This window comes from Corylus avellana, chromosome 1 (genome assembly GCF_965113065.1).
Source record: "Corylus avellana chromosome 1, dhCorAvel1.hap1.2, whole genome shotgun sequence".
Taxonomy (NCBI): Eukaryota; Viridiplantae; Streptophyta; class Magnoliopsida; order Fagales; family Betulaceae; genus Corylus; species Corylus avellana.
The window spans coordinates 47,508,026-47,533,007 of record NC_142490.1 but is presented as its reverse complement, the minus strand read 5'-3'; the positions used below and the strand labels follow the sequence as shown (position 1 = coordinate 47,533,007).

Genomic DNA, 24,982 nt, shown 5'->3' with positions numbered 1-24,982 from the left:
CATGTGAGATGAATGTTCCTCATATGTGTTTATTTTTGTTTTTATGAATGATTTTTATATATGTGTTTGTTTTTTCCTTTAATTAAGTGTTGTCAATAATATAGTAAAAAAAGAATGAGAAATAATATTTTAAAGCAAGTAGAGAATGAAATAGAAAATCTATTAGAGAGTACAGTGAAAAAATAATAGTTAAAATAAAGAATTATACTTTTTCACTAGGTAAAATACCTAATGCTATTGGAGATGCTCTTAGAGAGGTCTAAGAACACAAATCTTATTCAACCAAGAAAAAAAAAAAACAAACACACACCCAAATCTAAGCTCCTAGCCCAAGCCTAAGGAGGTAAAATCCAAGTGTAACTTATATAAATTTGGACACAGTGGAGGGTGTAAAAACAAAAGTTAACCAATATTAACCGAAAGGAATTTGGAATCCATTAGAAAATAACTGAAATTCATTGGAAAAAGAAAAATACATTTTTAAGAAGGTTTTATATTGAAATCGCATGTGTCTCATATTATGTCGTATGATGGAATGGTGTCGTGATATAGGTATAAAATTATATATGTGAGTTATAATCCGACCTATTTAATTAGATGAATTAAACTTCTCAATCTTAAATCAGTTAATTTTATATTAAATTCGTGAAAAAAATTATCAGCCTATTGCAGAATGAGATGGGTACCATGATTACTCGGTAATATTACATTGATAAGTGAAACGAGCCCAGTCCATCATGAAGCCAAATTCAGCCCATGAGGCACGAAGCTATTACAAAAGCCGGACTCAGCCGCCCAAATCTTTCAAGTCGCTTGCACGATCTACCACTTTGTCTCATACACACGCGAGGCGAGGCGTACGGACGTTAAGTCGTTAAGTCTTTGTCTTCCTCAACAGAAGTCAACGCTGCTGTTGAAGCCGTTAGACTTATACCCAGTAGCAAGTGTGCCAATCAAGTGCTCAAGTAAATGTCATTTGTATTCTCTCTGTTTCTCTTTGATTCTGAGTTGCTCTTTCTTCTTCTATGCTTTCCATTTCACAAACTTTCTGTTTTTTTTTTTTTTTTCCTCTCTTTAATTCAAAGAATATGAATGAATATGGCTGCCTCTAGTATGGTTCAAACCCTTCGTCTGCAAGCTGTTAATTGAATTTTATTTTGTGATTCTTTGTATCAGAACTTGCTCTATTTTCCTTGTTATCAGAATGTTGTTTGCCAGATTTACAAATCTCTATATATGGTGCTTAGAAAGGGAGTCAAATTAAATGTGCACAAATCTTTATATATGGTGCGTAGGGAACAGAAGGAATACAAACAAGTTAATATACATATTACGACTCAACTTCTACCCAAAAACCTAAGATAATGGACTTGAATTCACTTAGTAAATGCCCTTTTAGTAAAAGTATAAATTAGTATAAACCTAGAATGATGAGAGTGGTGTCAAGTAGTTTTCATTAGTGGCAGCTCAAGAGTTGCAGAGTCTGAGGGAGCGGAGGGTGTCATGCTAGTGGTTCCCCCCATATTTGGGCAAAATCGCCCAGTAAACCAACCCCTGATGCAACCTGCAGCCCACTTTGTACCCCAATCGTTAGCACATGATAACATCCCAATTACAAGACAGACGGACCATTGCAACCAATTCAATTTTGGATCGCCGACAACGATATGTGCAATCTCAATAAAACACACCTGCAGCACCAAAATACCAACCACGGCCACCCAAAAAAATGGGTTACGATGAATGCCTCTAAAGACATTCTTCTTCTCCAGCTCCCTTGAATTGACTTGGTTAAACACTTGGCAAAGAACGAAACTATTGAAGATAATGGTTTGACTTAATGGAACCAACTCAAATCCTCACATGGCAACCAAAGTAACGTCCATATTTTCCACAAGGCAAGTGCGTGACCTGCAAGATCACAATCCTCACATGGAATCTCAAGCAACGGCTACATCCCAAATTAGGCAAATGAAATCATACAATCAGCCCAACGGCTAGTGCTCAACAAGAAAGGAAAACCAAGAATTTGTCATTCATTTTGTAAAATACTTTCCTCTGTAAATCTCTCAAACAACGTGTATAAATTTAGCATGCATCAATGAAAAATACAGGCAAGCAATTACACAGAAATATCAAACTCTTTATGGTATCAGAGCTTTGAACGAGCGACTCACGTCGTCTTCTTTTTCTTCTCTGAAGCATTTTTTCAAACACCTGCTGCTCTTCTCAAATGGCCTCTGCCTCCACTGAAACCACCTCCACCGAAACCACCCCAACCACTACTCCCATCAATACCCACCAAGCCCTTCCCGTAGCTCCTCTCTCCAATTTTGCCCAATCCATCACCAAGCTCAACAAAACCAATTACATGACCTGGCGTGGCCTTGTGGAGCCATTCCTCCGAGGTCATGATCTCTATGGGTTCATCGACGGCACCAATACCCCCAGCCCGCCCATCTCCATCTCCCCTGACGGCACTTCCACCATCTCCACAGACCCAGACACCCTTCGATGCCTCCGTCAAGATCAATTGGTTCTCAGCATGTTAATGTCCTCCATCTCCGATGAATTGCTGCCTCAGGTCCTTGGTTGCAAAACTGCCCAGGAGCTATGGAAGACACTTGATAAATCCTTCACTTCAGAATCTCAAGCCCGTATATTAACCCTCCGTCTTCAACTCACCACTGCCAAGAAAGGAAATCTGAGTATCTCAGATTATTATCATCAAATCAAGCACACCACTGCCACTCTTGCTGCTGCCGGACACAAAATCAGTGATGAAGAATTCACCTCCTATCTCCTCGGCGGTTTGGGTTCCGAATACGACCCATTTGTAACCTCCGTAACCACTCGTGTGGAGCCCCTCTCCATTGACACGCTGTTTGGGCATCTCCTTGCCCACGAATCTCGGCTTGCAAAACATCATCACGAAGACTCCTCTTTTCCGACAGCCAACGTCGCAGCTCGGAGCCCCAACTTCCACCGTAGCCATGACAATCATCGAGCTTTCCAGCGCTCCTCCGGCCAAGGGCAACGATCACGGGGGCGCTCTCATCAGTTTCACGCTTCTGCATCCAGGAGTCAGGGAGGACCTTTAGGTCCCTCTCCCTTTCAATATAGCCCACATCAACAAATGGGCTCCTCACGGTCCAGCCCACATATGGGCTCCTCAAGGTCCAAACCCACATGTCAAGTTTGTGGCAAATTGGGCCATTCAGCCCTCATCTGCTACAACAGATTTAATCAAGCTTACCAAGCCCCGGGCCCAAATTTGACAGCTTATAATGCAATGGCTACATCATCTCGGGATCTCAATTGGTATCCCGACACTGGTGCTTCTCACCACGTCACCTCCGATTCAAATCAATTGAATATTCAATCGGAAGAGTACGATGGCCCCGATCAAATTCAAGTGGGCAATGGTACCCGCTTAGCCATCAAAAACATTGGCACTTCTCTATTCTCTCAACCTAATTTTATTTTACGTAATGTTTTGCATGTTCCAAAAATTACAAAAAATTTATTATCTGTGCAAAAATTTACTTTAGATAATAATGCTTTCATGGAATTTCACCCTTCTTGTTTTTTTGTTAAGGATCGCATCTCCGGGAAGATTTTACACAAAGGCCCGAGTAAAAATGGACTTTATCAATGGTCCCCTTCTACATCAGCCGCACCACCTAGTGTTTTTTCTAGTGAACGTGCTTCTCATCACGATTGGCACGCGCGTCTCGGTCATCCTGCGGATCGAATACTTCGTCAAGTTGTGTCTCAATTTCACTTACCCGTCACGTCTAATAAGAAGCTATCACTTTGCCCCGCCTGTCGTCGTGGCAAAAGTCACCAGCTTCCTTTTTCCATATCAGATCACCCATCACATGTTCCTCTAGAATTAATTTTTTCTGATGTTTGGGGACCTTCCCCTGTTTTATCAAATAATGGTGCTCGTTATTATGTTATTTTTGTTGATCACTTTAGCAAATTTTCTTGGTTATATCCCATCCAATGCAAATCTGATGTTTTCACCATATTTCCTAAGTTTCAGGCATATGTCGAAAGGCTTTTTGATCGTAAAATTAAATCCATTCAAACCGATGGCGGTGGCGAATTTCAAAAACTCCGACATCTTTTTACATCACATGGCATCCATCATCGTTTAACATGCCCTCACACTCACGAACAAAATGGGTCTGTAGAACGCAAGCACAGGCACATAGTCGAAATGGGCCTCACTCTACTAGCCCATTCTTCCACTCCTTTAACCTATTGGGCTGAAGCTTTCCAAACAGCGTCCTATCTCATTAATAGATTGCCCACTCCAGTCCTCAATCACCTCTCCCCCTTTCAAACACTTTTTAACCTTCGCCCAAACTACACCTTTTTACGGGTTTTCGGATGCGCGTGTTGGCCACACCTGCGCCCCTATAACCGACACAAATTGGATTATCGATCTGCTGAATGCGTCTTTCTCGGCTATAGTCCCTCCCATCGTGGCTACAAATGTCTTCATCTTCCTTCCGGTCGCATCTATATTTCCCGACATGTCATTTTCAATGAATCCTCTTTCCCCTTTTCTCGCCCCTCCCCTTCCACTTCGAACCCACCCTCTCAACACACTCTCCTCTATTCTCTCCCTCCTTCCCCTAACCCACCCTCCCACACTCCTCAACACCCCCATAACCCACGGAGTCACCCCCCAACTCCACCACCACCTCCCACTTTCGAAGAGGTCACCTCCACCCCTTCATTAGCACCTACTACTACTAACACTAGTTCTCCTTCTTGTCCACAGGTTGCACCTGCAGAAACTGCTCCGCCAGCTCCTCCTCCCCGACAACATGGCATGCAAACTCGCTCCAGGAACAACATTTTCAAGCCAAAGAACCTTCCAGAGGGACTCATCCGGTATCCTCTCCCCAAAGCACTCATTGCCACCACCTGCTCGGATGATGTCGAACCGACCAGCTACTCCTCTGCTGCTCCACATCCTGCCTGGCGAGCTGCCATGAATACTGAATTTGATGCATTACTCACCAATGGCACTTGGACCTTGGTCTCTCCACCCCCCAATACCAACATCGTTGGATGCAAATGGGTTTTTCGTCTGAAACGCAAAGCTGACGGCACCATTGATCGCTACAAAGCCCGACTCGTCGCCAAGGGATTTCACCAACAACCTGGCATTGACTATGGCGAGACCTACAGTCCGGTGGTTAAGCCCACCACCATTCGCTTAGTTCTTTCTCTGGCAATTTCATCCGGATGGTCTATTCGCCAGATTGATGTACAAAATGCCTTCCTTCACGGATGGCTTTCCGAAGATGTCTATATGGATCAACCTCCTGGTTTTATTCATCCCAACTACCCCAATCATGTTTGCAAGCTACACAAGGCACTGTATGGTTTAAAGCAAGCTCCCCGCGCTTGGTTTTCTCGTCTCAGTGATCGACTTCTTGAGCTTGGTTTTGTCGGATCTCGCTCCGACTCCTCCCTATTCACTCGGTGTACACCTCAACATACCACATACATCCTCATCTACGTCGATGACATACTTATCACCAGTTCCACTCCTCACGAGACCACCTCCCTTCTACAATCCCTCCGAGTTGACTTTGCAATTAAAGACCTTGGCTCCCTTCACTTCTTTCTTGGCATGGAAGCCATTACTACACCTGATGGTCTCATTCTCTCTCAACAACGCTATATCTTGGATCTCCTTCGCAAAAGTAACATGACTGATGCTAAACCCGTCAAGTCACCCATGTCTACTGCACATACCCTATCTCTACTCTCTGGGGATCCACTCAATGACCCATCCTCTTACCGCAGCCTTGTTGGCGGCCTCCAATATCTCTCCCTTACCCGCCCTGACATTTCCTTTGCAGTCAACAAAGTTTCTCAATTCATGCACCGCCCCACCTCTATCCACCTCCAAGCCGTCAAGCGCATCCTTCGCTACCTCAAATTCACCATCACCTATGGACTACTCCTTCGTCGGTCCCCTTCTCGCACCCTACAAGCTTTCTCTGACGCTGACTGGGCCGGCTGCCCCGATGACCGAAAATCCACCGGTGGCTTTTGTGTATTCCTTGGCCCTAACCTCATCTCATGGTCCTCTCGAAAACATCGCACTGTTGCCCGCTCAAGCACTGAATCTGAATATCGCACCCTCGCCATTACCGCTGCCGAACTCATTTGGCTCCAATCCTTGCTTCGTGACCTTGGCATTTTTCTTCCCCATCCCCCTACACTTTGGTGCGACAACATTGGCGCCACCTACTTATCTGCCAACCCCGCTTTCCATGCACGCACAAAACACATTGAAATCGACTTCCACTTTGTCCGCGATAAAGTCGCCTCCAACACCCTTGTCGTGCGTTTCATCTCTAGCAAAGACAACCTCGCTGACATCTTCACTAAACCCACCGCTTTCTCTCCTTTCTCTCTCATGCGAACCAAGCTCAACGTCGTGTGCCACGTGTCTCGCTTGCGGGGGCGTAATGGAACCAACTCAAATCCTCACATGGCAACCAAAGTAACGTCCATATTTTCCACAAGGCAAGTGCGTGACCTGCAAGATCACAATCCTCACATGGAATCTCAAGCAACGGCTACATCCCAAATTAGGCAAATGAAATCATACAATCAGCCCAACGGCTAGTGCTCAACAAGAAAGGAAAACCAAGAATTTGTCATTCATTTTGTAAAATACTTTCCTCTGTAAATCTCTCAAACAACGTGTATAAATTTAGCATGCATCAATGAAAAATACAGGCAAGCAATTACACAGAAATATCAAACTCTTTATGACTAACCTTCTGGCTGATGCCCAAGACAGCTTGCCCTTTGAATTGGAAGGTCAATAAGATGGCAACCTGATATAGAGCTTGACTGACTAGGTTTCTCCACATAGCCTTGGTGATCAGTGGTCCACTTTGCCTCATGAGTGGCAGCTTGTTCTCCTCCATCAGCGGCTCACTCAGTAATGCAAGGCCACCCAAAAGGGTCACGATGAAATTAGCCCAAAGCAATTGGATTGCCGAAATTGGAGAATATCCGAATGACATTGTTGTGATGGAGGTTATCAACAGCCCTGCAATGTTCATGGTAAGCTCAAGCTGGATATACTTCTGAATATTGTCGTAAGTACATCTTCCGCACCATATAATGGTGACCAAGAAACTGAAATCGTCGCCATCCCTGATGATGATGTCAGAACATTCTCTGGCCATTTCACAGCTGCAACTACTATCTATCACAATCCCCACATCAGCTTCTTTTAGGGCTGGAATGTCATTTATTTTGCCTCCAACAACGGCTACTTTGTGGCCTTTTTTCTTCAAACACTGCACTAGAAGGAGCCTGTCTGGAGGGGAGGAACTTCCCATCGCCATGATTTTATCTACTTCATTCATCCTCTCCTTGTCGCTGTATTTTTGGAAGTTTTCAACTTCAAGCACCAATCTGTTTGGGCTGGGAAGCAGCCCACACTCGAGAGCTATGCCTTCCAACACGGAGACATTAGCATCTGAAACAAAAATGACACGAACTCCAGCATTTGCCCAACCTTGTATTGCTTTTCTTGTCTCCCCTGTGCACAACATTTCAAATGCCAGCGAGTGAATGCAAATAGTTGTGACTGAACTCATGGTGAGACAAGCCCAAGGTTGTTGAGCAGAGGCCTTGTCAGACAGCATCTTCCTGTTCCAATAAGTGATGGCAAGCGCAATTACCAAAGGGATTCCTTCCGTTACGCCAACCAGCAACATAGTAAGTGAAGTTGTTAAGGTACTGGTCTTCCCATTTGGTTTGATGACAATTCTCTTTATTGCATCTATTATCTCTCTGCTTGCAGTTGGTTTTCCCCTGAAATCTGGTTGGTTAGAGCCAGCATCTTCCTTGCTAAGCTCGAAATGAAGGAACGACACCACAAGGATGAGGATCGAGATTGAGAGCCCAACAATCTGTGAGCCAGTGCTCACCCTGTCAATTTTAGCAGGTAATGGGGCCCTGTCGAGGGCTTGAGTAACCTGGTTCATCAACTGTCCCCATGTCGTGTCCATCCCCACAGATGTAACCAGCATGCGACCGGTTCCACCAACCACCTCTGCGCCATAGAAGAGAAACGGGTTCATGTCGTCGATGGTTGACTCTACACCATCATAATTTAGTTTTAGAAGCTGATCACCAGATATGAACAAACCATCAGCAGGGATCAGAGTTTCCCTCTCCAGGCATACTATGTCACCCACCAAAACATCTCCGATGGATACTTTGTGTGGGCGTCCCCCTCTGAAGACATCAACAGATTCCAATGGCTCCTGCTTTGTCTTCTGTGAATGTTGGACCCAAAAGTCACGTAGCGAAGGAGCAAGTACAAGTATGATGAGGGCAACAATTAAGACTACTCCTTCCTCCCAGCCACTCCTCCAGCCTTCCTCCTTGATCCCGAAGGCAAGTGACAGCACTGCGGACACGAAGAGGAGGAGAATAATGGAACTATTGCAAGATGTTACGAGAATTTGAAGGAAGCCTTGCTTAGGAGCCTGTGTTGTGGAGAGTGTGGTGGCTAGGCGTCGAGAGCGTACATCTTGCTCGTCACCACAGATTCCGTTCTCTAAATCAGTATTCAGAGCCTTTGCGATCACTTGAATGCCTCCAAAATTGTGTAAGGAATCTCGGTCCTTCTCCTTTACCATTCTCGCTATGTTTTCCTGTTGGAGTTTTGCATTAGTTGCACCATCCAATATTGTAGGAGTTACAATATCTATTGAAACTTCATTTGATGCGGACGAGATTTCCTGATCACTTCCGTTGCTTTGTAGATCCTGTAATTAAAATATCAGTTAGAAGATACATGGTGATAGAAGTAACCAAAATTGCATATAATGAGGCACTATAGAAATCCAGGAGAGACAAGCTAAGACAGAAAACTTACTGCTTCTCCCGTGATATCGGTGCTGATGATACTGTAAAATGAAGTAGATGATGAAATTGATCTCTCAAGACCGAGAGAATCCTTCTGAGCAGCTCTATCTTCTCTCAACTTGCGATTTTGCTCTCTAAGAATCAGATAAATCCTGCTCCAACGGGTTCTTGGAGTACTGTTACCACTGGCTGCTATTAGCAAAACCGTTTGCTGGGACTCCAGATCTCCATCATGATCAGAGCTCTCGGTTGACATATCTCCAAAGTAGAGTCTTTTAATTTTGTTTGAATTTCTCAGGGAAGGAATTGAAGAAAGCTAATTAAAATGTTGCCAAATGTAGTAGAAGATGCTGATAGAAATGAAATAAATATGCGAGGATCAGAGAGTTTGCAAGTTTAAGACCGCGTGGAGGGAAATTACATTGAAACATCATACGCTGTTGCAGATGCTACTTATAACGTAAAATAACGATTTATGTTGTCTTTTATGAGGAATAATTAGTTACTATATGCGAATCTAGATTGTTCTTTCATATTTTCTGACGTCATTTTCAATTTTCTGTTAAACTAAAGAAGAAAAAATTGAAGCTTTCTCTCTCTTCTCCAATCTATAATCATTGTCTTGCACTAAATGCACAAGATACTTACAAAATAATTAGGAGCATTTATGGTTAAGTTCAAAATTCTAAATTGAAGATTGGGAGTTCGGTTGTCATTCTAGCTAGGATCGGTAGTCTACAGGGACGGAGCTAAGAATTTAGCTTTAGGAGGCCGGACTATATATATATATATATATATATATATATATATATAATCCAAGCTGCCAAAATAAAAAGGGAAAAAGGTAATTTAAAAAAAAAAAAAAAAAAAAAAGTTTAAGGTTAAAAAATATTTTTTAACAATTTTTTTTGTTTTGTTTTGGAGGAATGGAGCTGGAGGGGGCATAAAATTAATAGCACTGTAATATCTTATTTTTGGAATATTATCTCTTTGCTTAGAGAGCACTACAAACTTAAGCATATGCATGGTTTGTGTTATTTTTCGGAAAAATAATATTTCAAATTTTCAAAGTTTTCTGCTATTTTCTTTGAGGTGGCTAGGGTTTGTATTTTTCCTCATTGTTTTTTTTTTCCTTGGAGTCTGTACAGCTAGCCGCTTTTTTTTTTTTTTTTTGAAACGGAATCTATATTAGTCTCATTCATAGAAAGCATGAGTATAAAGCTCTTACAAGCAACCATAACCAAAGCTACGAGGTTACAAGCATCATAGATGACGTATTACATTCTAAACCCAAAACCAATCCACTAACTCATGACTAATCTACATATTAAAAAACATATATGTGCCAAACAGATTCAAACTAATGCATAGGTAGTGCTTATTCCTCGAAACTGAGCTAGACAAACCCCCAACTGAAACTCTTCTTCCTTAAGCCGAAATCCAGGATAATGTTCACATTCCCAATGTAAAGGTTTGGACCATAGCAAATAACTCAGAGGGCATCACGCATGTAGATAAAAAGGGGACAGAGCTTTATTACAAGCAAAAAAAAGGAAATAAAGGGACTAAAACAGAAATACAAATAGAATAAAACCGGAGAATCACATTAAGTGAGTAACTGCAGCCGGAAGGAAGCCGATTGCGTGCTGGCAGGAAACCTATGTGGAAGGTGGCGTTGGAGCTCATCGTAGGGGGACACGAGGAAAGACCCGACAACGGACAGTGGGCGGTAGAGCGGGTGCGGAGGAGATCGGCGTCACACATAGAACAAACTGGGGGGGGGGGGGGGGGGGGAGTTTGAGTGAATCCCCCAAGAGATCACCAACAAAGTGTGACAAACAGGTAAGGCAACAAAAACAACACACCAAAATACACGCCAAAAGACAGACATAAAGGAAAAGAAATAAAACAACCAGAAACGAAATTAAAAGAAACAGCCGGAAAGAACTGAAATCAATCCACATCTGGAGAGACAAATCCAGTGCAAAAGGTGTGATGGGCACTGGCGGATCCAAGTAGCAAGGTGGACCATGTGACTGGCTGTTAATCGGGCAAGGACGACACAAACCGGAGCCAAACATGATCTAGCAACATGCATGGCGAATGGAGAAGGGCGGGCCTCCAAAAAAAATCCTAAAATCATAAAAGGGAGGGAGAGAAAGAAAACGCCTAAAGAGCAAGGGACATCAAGTAAATAGGTTAGCTCTAAGCCAAAGGAGAAGAGGATGAGGAGGAGGAGGGGGAGAACAGAGAGAACAGGGGTTCTCCCACTGCGACAGCGCTCTCTGCTAGAGATGAAACCCTAGCAGAGAGCATCTTGAGGGGAGAATGAGAGGAATTTTTATTTACAGCTAGCCTTCAACCTTTGAACAATTCTAATTTGGTTTGATATCATATATTTAATAAACTATTTTTTTGCTAATAAAAAAATAAATAAATAAAAAATTCTTCCAACCTAGCTAATAGAAAAGAAAACTTAATTATAGTTATAATTACGTAGCATTTTATTTACTAATCATTTTTGACTTTTTGGCATCTCAGCCCTCTCAATTCTATGTGGCTGTGGCTTCATGCCACACTTAATTTCCAGGCGTTCCCATCTTTACAGGGACTTTCCGTCGAAGCTTCAAAGCCGATCTCCTATGAGTTTTCTATTTGTTTGGTCAAACTTCCTCACGCAAAACTTACGTATACTGTCAATGCATGCTAATTGCTAACCAAATTGATGCTCATTGGAATTCCTTCATCTATATAGACTATATATACATATAGCTTTTCAGCCTTTTCTAGGGGGTTTCCTCGAAGATTCGATCTATGCATTAATTGACACATAATGGATAAAGTTATTGAAAGTGTTTTTTTCTTTCCTCTTTCTTTTGGTCAAAGTTCTTGGAGCAGTTTTCCGTTTTCGGGCTGAATCTTTCACTCACTGTCTTGTCGCCAAATAATAGTATTATTGATAAAGAAAAATAAGACAGATTTGTGAAAAAAAAAAAAAAAAAAAAGAATTAGGCCCTAATTATAGTACACAAAAGAAGTGCATTATCTTTCCCTTTAAAAGACTCTAGAATATGTGTTTGTCAAAGGACTTAAAAAAAAATTAAAAAAAAAAAAAATTCCATCTATTCCACTCAAAATCAATCATAATATTTTTATTTTTTTATATCATATCAATCACTTTTTATTACTATTTAAATAAAAAAATCACTACAAAATAAATTTTTTTTTCACTTTTTCATACAAAACATTCTTACTTTTTTTTTTTCTTACATCAATCAAATCTGCTACAGTTCTAGTTCACTTTATTTTTCAAGTCCTTTGCCAAACACACCCTAGAACTCAACACAAATCTTATTCAAATAAAAAATAATTCAAAACACAAAATACTTACAAAACACTCCAAATTTATTTTTCAAAACCAAAACACTTTTTATAAAAAAATAAAAAAATAAATAAAAAGCATGGCAAATGATGGGCTATTAGCCCATTTGCAGCCCACTATATAGTCCATGATAAAGCAGAACTGAACCCATGACACCCAAAGGCTAATATAAAGCCGAACTTAATTAGCCCATGACACCTCAATTTATTATAGTAGCTATACTCAGCCAATCAGGCTCAAAAGCCCACTCTCTTTCTCTTTTACAGTTTTACTACACAAACGTGTCGTTGCAGCGAGAGAAAGAGAGAGTGACAGCGTCGGTGATGGACCTGATGGTATTTATTCTTGCTTTGTTTAACAATTTACCACCTTACCCTGTGCATGTGAGTGAACCGTCCATTTTGCTGTTGCTATGGGCTAAAATTTAAAACAACAATCATGTGTTTAATCATTCAGATCTTATTTTTACGTAGTTGGTAAAATTGAATGATCGTCTATAAACATTAATTTTACATGATTTGTTACCATTAAATAGAACAACTTTAATACTGCGATTCTTAGGTGAATACAAATATTCATGATTTTTATAGGGGTTCTATGTTTGATGTTAGTGAGATATTGGAGTAAATTAAAGCTTTATGATCATGATGTTGGTTCCCACCATGGCCATATGCTAAGCACCAAATGGGAAAGTTAAAAAGAAGACAAAAGGTTAGAAAGGTTAGTCGGAGGCACCATAGAACTATATGGTTAAGGTCAATTTAGGTTGATTAAGGTGTTGATAAGTGACATTTTGTGAGTAATCCTGTATCTTTGAAGTTGGTGATGCTGCGGGAAGAGGTGGATGATGAATATTTATCAAGATCAACAAAATGCTCCCTAGCTTTATTTGAACTTGATATGAAATTTTGCTCTATCTTTCTGGCCATTGGCTAATGGTCAAGGTCCCCATTCTGAACAGAGCTAGTGGTTGACATATGGGATGTCGGAGTTGTGCAACAAATATCAAGTTTCTTCAAAAGAGACAAATGAAATAATGAAGAACATAAAAAGATGTTGATTCAAACAAAGAAATATAGAAATAATTATTAGCTCTATATTAGCTTCAATGAACCGCTCATTCTTTCTACTCTTTTTGAAGTCATCTCAACAATAGTTATGAGTAAAGCCGAGATATGTAATATGAGATAAGCAAAGAATCGAATCTCTATTTTGTAAAGGCGTTGAGCGGTGGATCCAACACAATGCCGGTAGAGCCAACTCATGCCTTGATCTTAAATTGATATATGTTAGAGGGTGCTTTTGACTTTTCAAATGGTAAAATTGAGCAGTTGTTTGAGGATTCATTTTTGTTTTTGTGTTAAGATATGATATTGAAGCAAAACATTTTTATGTGAAGTACTCATGGCTTTGGTGAGTTTAAATTTTGAATATTTCTCTAATTTTGTATTCATTTATGAGCATACATTCTTATTACTAGAGATGTGTTTGGTTGCTGAGAAACATTGGGAAAATAAAATTTCTAAGCTTTGTAGACAATGATCAGAAAAACTGGTAAGGAATTTGAATATTGCCTTTTGCATTTGTGCTGTTTCTTATAGCTGGTAATTGTACATCCTTGTGCAAGTTTTATTATGATTAATATTCACATCAATTTCAAAAATTTTACAATTGTTTTGCCTAGTTTTAATAATAATAATAAAAAAAATTAATTCATCATTTGTTAATATTTATTAAGGGTTGTTCAATTTGAAAAAGAAAAATTGAAAAAGAAAATCAGTAGAAATTAAGAGCAAAGTTACTAAAATGTAGGATTATAAGTTTGCGGCGCCTTTATAAGTTTCACCTCTAATAACAAAACTTCTTGCTAGCATTGAAAATAATTTTAAAAGGGTCGGCTATTTAATTATGAGGTCGAAGCTTCTCGCGGCAATAAATCTTTTATATATATATATATATATATATATGCTATCGTGAGCCGAACAAAATCAGCATGCTCTCCATCTAATGTGAAATGGAGATATGTTATTTTATAGTCTAAATTAAATTTATAGTATTTAACGATATATTTGTTTAAGTTGTCACATTACTTAAAAAATTTTAAATGATGTGATATCATATATACCATCAGTTACTATAAAATTTAATCTGAATCATAAAGTAGTTTGTCTCCTGATCACTTTATTTCACTTGAAGTAGAGTCTGTCAGCTTTACTTCTTACGTTTCCTTGTGATTTCAATTTTCTCTATCTCGATCTAAGTCTGAATAAGTTATTAAATCACACGAAATATTGTATATAAGGGCTTATACACGGAGTATTAGACAATGCACCACAATGGTATAACCTAAAAGTACAAGCTAGAATTAGAAGAAAAAGAAAAAAGAAAAAGTACAAGCAGCTAGTAGTATGATATATAGTACAATACCCAACAGTACAACAAATTGCTGGGACTAATTGGCGTTCATTTAACTGGCATACTAAGATGGGACAGGAGTGGAATTGCTATTTTTGAATGGCAGCTCAATATTAGAAGTACTAGAATCTGAGGGAGCTGAGGTTGTCATGTCAATGGTTCCTATATGTGAGCCAAATGGTCCACTAAACCAATCCATGATGCATTCTGATGTCCATTTTGTAGCCCAATCGGTTGCCAATAAACTCATCCCAATTATAAGACAGACGAGCCACTCCACCCAATTCAAATTTCCATTGCCTATAAGGATATGTGCAATCTCAATAAAAGCCACCTGGAGCACTAGAATAACACACACAGCCACCCAAATCCAGGGGTTACGATGAATGCCCCTGAACACATTCTTCTTCTCCAGCTCCCTAGCGTTGACTATGTTAAATACTTGGCAGAGAACAAAGCTATTAAAGATAATGGTTTCACTAACCTTCTTGCTGATGCCCAGGATAGTCTGCCCTTTAGATTGGAAGAACACCGAGATGGCAGTCTGATATAGAGCTTGGCTGACAAGGTTTCTCCACATAGCCTTGGTGATCAGTGGTTCGGTTTGTCTCAGTGGCAGCTTCTTCATCAATTTATCTGTTGGCGGCTCAGTCATTAATGCAAGGCCACCTAGAAAAGTGGAAACAAAGTTTGCCCATGGCAATTGGATTATCGAAATTGGAGAATATGCAAAAGATATGGTTGTGATGGTGGGTATCAACAGCCCTGCAATAGTCATGCTAAGCTGAAATTGGATATACTTGCGTATATTTTCATATGTACATCTCCCGCACCTTACAATGGTGACCAAGAAACTGAAGTTACCATCCCTGATGATGATTTCAGAACTTTCTCTGGCCATTTCGCTGCTATAACTCTCCATCACAAGTCCCACGTCAGCTTCTTTCAGTGCATGAATCTCGTTTGTTTTGCCTCCAACCATTGCTACTCTCTTGCCTTTTTTCTTCAAACACTGCACCAGAAGGAGCTTATCAAATGGGGTACAACTTTCCATCAAGGTGATATTATTTACCTTACTCATCCTCTCTTCGTCGCTGTAATTTCGAAAATTTTCACCTTCAAGCACCAATCCATCTGACTCCAGAGCTATGGCTTCCAACCCCGACTCTTTATCTTCTGAAACCAGTATGATGTTAACCCCAGCTGTTTTCAAACCTTCTATTGCTTTGCTTGTCTCTTTAGAGTCCTTGCCAACTGCCGGTTGGTTTAGTGTTAGCCAAGCAGATTTGTCAATGCAGATAGTTGAGACCGAGCCCATGGTGAGCCAAGCCAAAGGTTTTTGATCCGCAAAGGCCTTTTCAGACAGCATCTTCTTCTGCCAATAGTCAATGCCGCACGAGATTACATAAGGCATTCCTCCCTTTACTCCAAGCAGCGACATACTAAGTGTGGCTATTAAAGTATTGAACCTCCCATTTGAATTCACAAAAAGTCCGTTGATTGCATCCACTATATGAATTGGTTTCCCCTTGAGCTGTGGGAGCTTAGATTTAACATCTTCATCTCCAAGCTTCAAGCGGAGGAACAACACAAAAAGGATGAGGATAGGGATTAAAAGGCCAACAACATGTAATATGTTATTCACTTTATCAAGTTCCGCTGGTAATGGGGTCATGCCGGGGGTTTGGGTAACCTGAGTCATCAACTGACCAAATGTTGTATCTGTGCCCACTGATGTAACCAACATGCCACCATTTCCACCAGTCACCTTTGCACCATAGAACAAAAATGGCTTATTGGCATCAATGGTAGACCCATCATCCAATTCCAGTTTTAAGGATTCACCAAATGTGAAGAACAAACCATCAGCAGGGACCAGACGACCCCTCTCGAGGGGAACAATGTCACCTACTAAAACATCGGAGCTGGAAACTTCCTTTTCGTGTCCCCCTCTCTTGACTATAACCACCCTTCGAGGCATTTCCGGTGGTTGTTGCTTTCCTGACATTTTCTGTACCACAATCACAATGATAACAGAAATTGTGATGAAACCGTAGAGTAAACCATCGGTCATGCCGTTGATACCAAAGAAAATTGACAATCCTGCAGCCAAGAATAGAAGCCCAACGGTGCAATCATTGCATGCTTTTAGGATACGTATAAAGAAGCCCGGTGTAGGAGCAAGTGTTAGGGATAATGTGCTGGCTTGGCGCCGACAATATAGATGTTCCTCATCGAGCCCGTTCTCTAAATCAGTATCCAAAGCCTCAGCAACTCCTTGGACGCCTCTCTCCGCTAAAATCCTGGGTATTATGTGGGCTTGTTGGAATTTTGCATTATTGGAATCCATATTTATGGAAACATGAGCTAATATTGCTGAAGTGATTTCCACGCTTGGCACTGTTTGTGGGTTCTGAAATTTAGAAAAGAAAACCAAGTCTTATTTTCCAGCAAAAGGAACACTCATGATAAGAAATGGTGTTCAAATCCTACTATCGACTCAAAAGAGTCAGGCTAGATGCTTCTTGAAATCCTTCTTTTACTTCTCAAATGCAATCTCTTTTGTTTTGTTTTTTTGTTTTTTTTTTTTTTTTCTTTCTCATAAAAAGAAGTGTAAAAATCAAACACAACCAACCCTAGGTCGCCGGCCTCTAAAAGGAAACTGTGTATTCAAAAGCCAGTAATTCCTAAAAGACATGGCAATGCCAAAAAGTTTATTTGATATGATCTGCAGCCTCAGAAGAACCGGAAAAGGTGACTATGTTTAGAACGAGAGGAACCCTAGCTGGTTTCTTTGTGAATTGTGAGAACTCAAGCTATCATCCAACACACAAATACAAGGGAGACGATAGAAAACTTACTCTTCCTGTTTCATCCAAGTTGATGATACATGATGAATCTCTGTCAAGATCCTCCTTAGCTTTATCTGCCATTGGTTGAGACTCAAGGTCTGTTACCTCTTGGATGGAGCTCGTGGTTGACATATGGACGGCCAAATTAAGTTGTGCAGCTTATATCAACTAGTTTGTTTAAAAGAGACAAATGAAAGATTGAATAACATGAAGACAATTGCAGAAAGAATTACCAGAAAAAAAAGTGAACCCTTCTTATCTTTGCTCTTGTATCTTGTTACGTACGCTCACCATGCCTATTTAAGCTCGAGGCAGCCCTGGTAAAACAGAGCCACTTGTGGTAACTCCGAGTAATTTAGTTACGTATTCTCACCATTTGGCACTTGGCAAAGCCTTTTCTTTTCTTATGTTATTATTCATCACAATTCCCCAAAAAAATTAGCATCAATTAACTCTTTCTCTTTTCTTTTCTTAGCTAATGAGTCATGACCAACGAACCTGTCTTAGCTCCGATCGACTTCTTGTCATGTCTCTAGAACGTGGCTGTCTCAATCTTGGTCTTATTTTTTCCACGGTAGTCCCACATGCCGGGGATATCCACCGTGAAGGAACTAGAAGAATCCTAACCTTCTTGATGAGCAAGCTACATTTTATTTTATTTTATTGAGTTAAATGAGGCACATTTCAACACCGCCCAATCAACTCTACTGAAAAATGGATAAGTGATAGGCTGCTGTTGTTGATCATGGTGGAAGATTTTTCCATCTTTAGCAGGGCACACACAACTGTATTCACACTGGTGGAAGATTTTTTTTTTTTTGATATTACTGATTGCTGACAGAGGAGTGCTTACGTGAAGCTGACCATACATCTCCCAAACACAAATGCTTTACGTACGCAACAATAATAGAGAATTAAAAAGCGATGATGTGCATGTTTTTCAATTTTTTCGACCACTTAGACAAACATGTCAATGTCTCGCTGACATGTTCTTTGGTTGAGTGATATTTATGAAGAAATATATTGAAAAATCAATTGTTTCTCGCAGGCTACTGCCTGCCATCCCCAGCATGTCTGAAGATCGTCCATGACGTGAGATGGAGTGTAATTATTGGAGCACTCATCTTGGCGATTGCAACATATTTTGAGTAGAAACGAGGTGCATGAAATTGAGTCCCACTTCTAGAAGCAGCCAAAAATGATGGTGCTAACGCTTGTAGCAGTCAAACGCGGACGGCTGGACAAATAAAGTTTTCAAATATATAGTGCGCTATAGTGTCAAAGCTGGTGATTACCCGAATCTCGTACGATGTAATGGATGCAGACATGCAGTCATAGACTCAAAGCTCTTTCCTTAACTAACAAGCTAAAAAAAAAAAAATTAAGAAAACAAATAAAACCTCGATCATGGGTTCTACAACACACGTGAGAGAGGTCCCCATGCATTCCAATACGTCTTCAGACAAGCTATTAGAATAGGATATTGCAGATCAGCTCAATTGTCTTCCTTCATCTTCCTTAATTTGCATTTAAGCAGGAAAAATGTTAAAAATATTAATTAAATGATTAAATTTATTTATTTTCATTAGTTTAAGTGTTTTTGAGATAAATAGCTATTTAATATATAGTATCAAAACCAAATGTTATAAGTTTAAATCTCAACTTCATCCGTTCACTTCGTTTCAATTAAATATTTTAAGTAGGCAGAAAAATTCTTGTTTTATCTATATATAATAGGTTTTGTTCCTTTCTGTTTGGAATTAAGCTGAATAGTGAGTGCATGCATAATTTAAAATCAGACGTTAATTAGAAAGATAAAGATATAAAAAAAATAAAAAAGAAAAATCAGATGTTGGGGATATAGAAGATAAGTGGAGTTTAGCTTTGAAATAAGATAGTGGCGTAAAGGATAAGATAGTGGTAAAGAGTGGGTTCCACCTTTCAGAGTGCAAAGAGAATACGCCGACTTCCACCTGGGTAACTCCGATTAATTAACTTGTGAGCATTTCTAAGAGTCTTATCAAATTTTATTCACCAAAATAATCAAAATGACATTTTTGATTAATTTGACAATTTGCATTTTTAGAGCACCCATAGTAGTCTCATTACTTTAACAATCAACTTTCACTATTTTATTTAAATATTATTTTTCAAATATTTGTTTATTCTTTCTCTAATTTTTATATTTTTGAATGTTTGTTAATGGTCTATTTTAAGAATATTTGTCTTATTCTAACGGTAATATTTTTAAAAATTTGTAATATTTCCTTCGTTTTCTTAGTTTTAATTTCTATTGGAAAAAAATAATGTTTTTCATGATTGATTTTGGATTGTTAGTCCCGTCGGCTTATTTCCACTCCCATATCAATTTTGGAAAGTTTTTTTTTTTTTTTTTTGTTAAAAACAAAAAAGGTGGATTTTTTGTCTTTACTATCATTCAGTAGTAATAATATTTAATGCAATTATATGGCATAATATATATACTTTGATTTCAATGAAAAGGAAGAGAGAAGAAAAGAGAAGGGAGAAAGGTTACAAAAAAAAAAAAAAAAAAAAGAGAGAAACGAAAAGCAAAAAGGGAGAGAGAAATTATATTTGTTTAATCAATAGGTGAGTGAATAGTAATTTTTAAATTTGGTAAGTACTATTCACTTTTTTTTTTTTTTTTGATTAAAGTAGTGAGGCTGAAAAGTGGACATTTAGACCATTTTAATTAAATTGTCTGGCCAAAAATAACCAAAAAAATAATTTTGGTGAGGCTACAAGGAGTGCTCTTACGTACTCTCACAATCCTACATGCCTTTCTCTTACAGGGTGTGTCTTGCATCAGCTGCTAATTAATATTGCTTTCTAGACTTGGAAAATTTTGCAGTTACACATTATGGCTGTGTTTGGCAAAGGAATGAGAAAAGAGAGTGGAACGGTACTATAGCAGATTTGATTGATATGAGAGAAAAAAGTAAGAATGTTTATATAAAAAAGTAAAAAAAATTTATTTTGTAGTGATTTTTTTTATTTAAATAATAATAAAAAGTGATTGATGTGATGTAAAAAGTAAAAATATTATAATTAATTTTGAAAAAAAAAAAAAATTGAAATTGAGGTCTTGGTCCGATCGAGCCTCTTTGCAAACATATCCTATTGGAACTTTTCACTATTGAGAAAACGGCAACGGACCCTCGAGTACTGAGCTCACATTTCTTTCTCTTTTTTTTTTATTTTTTATGGGCTAATGAGTCACCAACGAACCTGTCTTCGCTAGCTTCGATCAAACTTCTTGTCATGTCTCTAGAACGTGGCTGTCTCAATCTTGGTCTTATTTTTTCCACGGTAGTCCACATGCCGCATGCGATATCCACAGTGAAGGAATTAGAAGAATCCTAACCTTCTTGATAAGCAAGCTACATTTTATTTTATTTTATTGAGTTAATAAGACACATTTCAACACCGCCCAACCCACTCCCCTAGACGTGGACTTGGAAAATGGATAAGTGATATGATTGGTTGTTGTTGATCATGGAAGATTTTTCCATCTTTAGCAGGGCACACACAACTGCATGTATTCAACAGAGGAGTGCATGCTTACGTGAAGCTGACCATACATCGATCTCGCAAACACAAACGCTTTACCGTTATTACGTACGCGACAATAATAGAGAATTAAAAAGCGACGATGTGCATGTTTTTCAATTTTTTTGACCACTTAGACAAACATGTCGCAGACATGTTCTTTGGCTGAGTGATATTTATGAAGAAATATATTGAAAAATCAACTGTTTCTCGCAGGCTACTGTCTGCCATCCCCGGCCAGCATGTCTGAAGATCGTCCATGACGTGAGATGGAGTGTAATTACTGGAGTCATCTTGGCAATTGCAACATATTTTGAGTAGAAACGAGTGCATGAAATTGAATCCCACTTCTAGAAGCAGCCAAAAATGATAGTGCCAACTGCCAACTTGTAGTTGTAGCAATCAAACGGACAGATAAAGTTTTCAAACACTGGTGATTATCCGAATCTCATATGATGTAATGGATGCAGTCATAGCTCTTTCCTTACTTAGCAAGGTAAAAAAAAACTAAGAAAAAAAATCACACCTCATGGGCTCCACAACACACGTGATCAGAAAGGTCCCCATGCATGCATTCAAATACGTCTTCAGACAAGATACAACTTAGATTAGGATATTTCAGATCAGCTCAATTGTATTTAAGTAGTTGAGATGTTATAAATATTAATTAAATGATTAAATTTATTTATTTTTATTAATTTAAATGTTTTTGAGATAAATAATAATTTAACCTATTATATCATAACTAAATGTTATAAGTTTGAATCATGACTTCATTTATTCACATCGTTTCAATTAAATTTTTCAAGTATGCATAATAATATGTTATTGTTCCTTTCTGCTTGGAAGCTGAATAGTGAGTGCATGCATCATTTAAAATCAGAAGTTAATAAGAAAGAAAAAAAGAAAAAAGAAAAATGAACAATCAGGAGTTGCGGATATTAATTGAAGATAAGTGGAGTACTTTAGCTTTGTTTCATCTCGACACTCAAGTATTTAGATAATTAAAGAATCTTCCTGCTAAGATAATGTTGTTTTGAGATTTCTTAGTAAGATTACGACTTATAGCCTATTTAAGACGGAAGTATATATACATACTCATTTACCATCTGAAACGATTTCAAGAAATTTATTTCTTTAATTTATGGTAAAGAGGGTGAATATTTAATTCTTGATTAATGAGAAATTGGGGATGTTTTTTTTTTTTCTTCTAAATTTCTTCAAAAGGGGTGAGAGATCATTATTAATGCTGAGCATGGTATTTCTTGCAGTAGTATTATCTTTCTGGTCTTAACATTGTAAGTGTGCTTGGTGCTGGTGGGTGATATATATGGCTCTCATGTAATTTTCTATATATATATATATTGCCTAAGAGTAATTAATACTACTCTTCACACCCATATATTTAATATATTTATATATATATTTTTTTTTTATTAAGAGTGACACATGTCATAATTTTATTGGTATTAATGTGGCACACTAACATAATCCATCAAGTACTTTGACAGAATTTGACTGCATAGACTAAATTGTTATTATGACTTACCTGAAGATCTTTTTTAATACAACAAAGAACAATTTATAATTTACATTTATCTCTTTTTATATTCATATAAGAGGAGTGCTACACATTCCAAATTTTCTTCTCAAAAGTTAGCTCTCAAATGATGTGTCATCATCTCATGAGATTTATTATTTTGGGAAGTGTGTTACTAACTCATGGGATGGTGATACATCATTTGAGAACTAACTTTTAGAAAGAAAATTTTGAATGTATAGCATTTCTTTTTCATATAAATTATTGGCTCCTAGAAGCAGCCAACCCTGGCATCAGAAGCTAATAAGGCCAAGGTCTAGCAGTAAAAGGGTCAGAGAAAGTTGGCACATCATCAGGCCATGAGGCCCAAAGCTATTACAAAAAGCCCAACTCAGCCGCCCAAAGCTATTACATAAAACAAATGTTTTAAAGTGAGATCTTTTGAATAGGCGCATGCACTATCTACCACACGTACTCTTCACTCAGTAAGTCTCCTCATCTACAATCCAAGTCCACGCTCTGCTACTCTCAGGTATCCTCTGCAGGTTCTCTTTGATTCTGAGTTGCTCTTTCTTTTCTTTTTGTATGCTTTCCATTTCACGAAATTTCTGTTGTTTTATCTCTTTAATTCAAAGAGAATGAATATGGCTGCCTCTATGGTCAAGGATTGCTGTGAAAAGAGGTTTTCCTAGATTTAAGGAAAACCTTTTGTTGCGCTCTTTGTGGAATTTACTTGCTACTATTCTTTGTAATTTTGATTTGTAGGTTGTTTCTCCTGTTTTGTGCTTTGTGAGGGGTTGTTTCCTCCGTTTTCTTTGTAAGGAGTTGTGTCCCTTGACTTTGGAAGGAGTTGTATCTGTGCTGTAGAGTTGCTCTATTTTGAGCTTTGGTTTAATGAAATACTTATTCATCTAAAAAAAAATGAATATGGCTGCCTCTAGAATACATGGTTTATGTTCAAACCCTTCATCTGCAAGCTGTTTATTGAAATGCCTTATTCTCATATACAATGTTGCAGAAATGCATGCAGGCTAGGTAGCTAGCTAGGGTTCATCAGTGTATCTCTAATTAATTTATTTTACGATTCCATTAGAACTTGGTCTATTTTCCTTGTTATCAAAATTATATTATTTGCCAGATTTACCAATCTTTTTTGTGCTTGAAAAAATTAAAAATTTGATACACTAAATTGAGAGTTTTTGAACTTTATGAACTAATTACAAAAGTGATAAAAGTTCAGAGGATTAAGTGAAGTTTTCCTTAATAATGAATTAGACAATAAGTTGATAGATAGACTTCTTTAAATTAAGAGAAAATTTAACAACTTATTGTTGAAATTAAAAACATAAAAATCAAATTAAAATTGTATGAAAACTAATGGAGTCAATTTGATTTATTAATTTTTTTTTTTTTTTTTCCGAGAGGAGGCAGGAGGGTCGTAGATGAAGAGGCCAGATTGGCCTTTACCCAGTGTGCCAATCTAACGTCGGATTACCAACGATCAGGTAATGCCATTTGAATGCTCTGCTTCGCTTTGATCCATTAATGCAGAGTGGCACTTGAAATCTTAGAGTGGCATCTTTCATTTTTGAATGATTTGACCGATCACCTTCATGTTTGGTTCTTCAATCTCTCTCTAACTCTCTCTCTCTCTCTCTCTCTCTCTCTTTGTGGTTCAATGAGAAGAAATAGTTTGGTGATATCTATTCATCTGCTAGTTGTTTATTGAAACACCTTACCATAGAATGTAGCGCGTGCACCAGCAAGATTCATGAGTGTGTCAAATTTCATTAGCGGCGATCCGTCTCTAGTCATTTGCTAATTCACTAAATTGAAATATCGGTTCCCCTGTTATCAAGATTGTTCCTGTCATGACAATAGATCTATTGAAACAAAAACAACCACGAATATTGAATATTAATCACACTGAAAACTGTACATAGAGGCCTCCAAGGAAAAGTATTAAACTAGTTCATATGGAAATGTTCTATAAAAACAAGTTTTATTTAGTAAAAACTAGTTTAATCTGCTAGGGTAAGTCCAAAGGGTCCTGCCTCGAAGAGGTTTCTCGATATAAAAAAAAAAAAAAAGCAATTAATGTGGGACGTAACATTTATGATTATCTTTATAAACTATCATTCTTCTTAATATTACACAAGAGTATTACAACCTAATGGTACAAGCTAGTAGTATGATAGTACAATGACCAGCAGTAGAGGATATTTTTATTTCTACATGTCCCACAAAGATGCGAAAGGGCAGGAATTACCATTCATGAGTTTCAACTCAACA

At 38.4% G+C, this 24,982-nt stretch overlaps 2 protein-coding genes across 2 annotated transcripts; both read right to left on the bottom strand.

The window, feature by feature from the left end:
- Positions 1–1,045: 1,045 nt before the first annotated feature.
- Positions 1,046–9,327, bottom strand: LOC132171071 (putative calcium-transporting ATPase 13, plasma membrane-type). Its single transcript, XM_088517450.1, has 3 exons — positions 8,942–9,327; positions 6,805–8,831; positions 1,046–1,836 (listed from the first exon to the last, which is right to left on the bottom strand). Exons 1-3 carry the CDS (start codon positions 9,185–9,187, stop codon positions 1,443–1,445), a joined length of 2,667 nt encoding a protein of 888 aa, XP_088373576.1. The 5' UTR covers positions 9,188–9,327; the 3' UTR covers positions 1,046–1,442.
- A 5,465-nt stretch (positions 9,328–14,792) lies between these two features.
- On the bottom strand, positions 14,793–17,661 carry LOC132170181 (putative calcium-transporting ATPase 13, plasma membrane-type). Its single transcript, XM_059581073.2, has 2 exons — positions 17,590–17,661; positions 14,793–17,141 (listed from the first exon to the last, which is right to left on the bottom strand). Exons 1-2 carry the CDS (start codon positions 17,659–17,661, stop codon positions 14,793–14,795), a joined length of 2,421 nt encoding a protein of 806 aa, XP_059437056.2.
- Positions 17,662–24,982: the final 7,321 nt, after the last annotated feature.

Excerpts from the sequence above, each read along its gene's own strand:
- LOC132170181 (XM_059581073.2), bottom strand. The coding sequence starts at position 17,661 with ATGGCAGATAAAGCTAAGGAGGATCTTGACAGAGATTCATCATGTATC. Across the intron at positions 17,142-17,589 it reads ACTTGGATGAAACAGGAAGA|AACCCACAAACAGTGCCAAG; the intron begins GTAAGTTTTCTA and ends TCTAAATTTCAG.
- LOC132171071 (XM_088517450.1), bottom strand. The coding sequence starts at position 9,187 with ATGTCAACCGAGAGCTCTGATCATGATGGAGATCTGGAGTCCCAGCAA. Across the intron at positions 8,832-8,941 it reads CCGATATCACGGGAGAAGCA|GATCTACAAAGCAACGGAAG; the intron begins GTAAGTTTTCTG and ends TTTTAATTACAG. Across the intron at positions 1,837-6,804 it reads CAGAAGGTTAGTCATAAAGA|TCAAACCATTATCTTCAATA; the intron begins GTTTGATATTTC and ends GGTTCCATTAAG.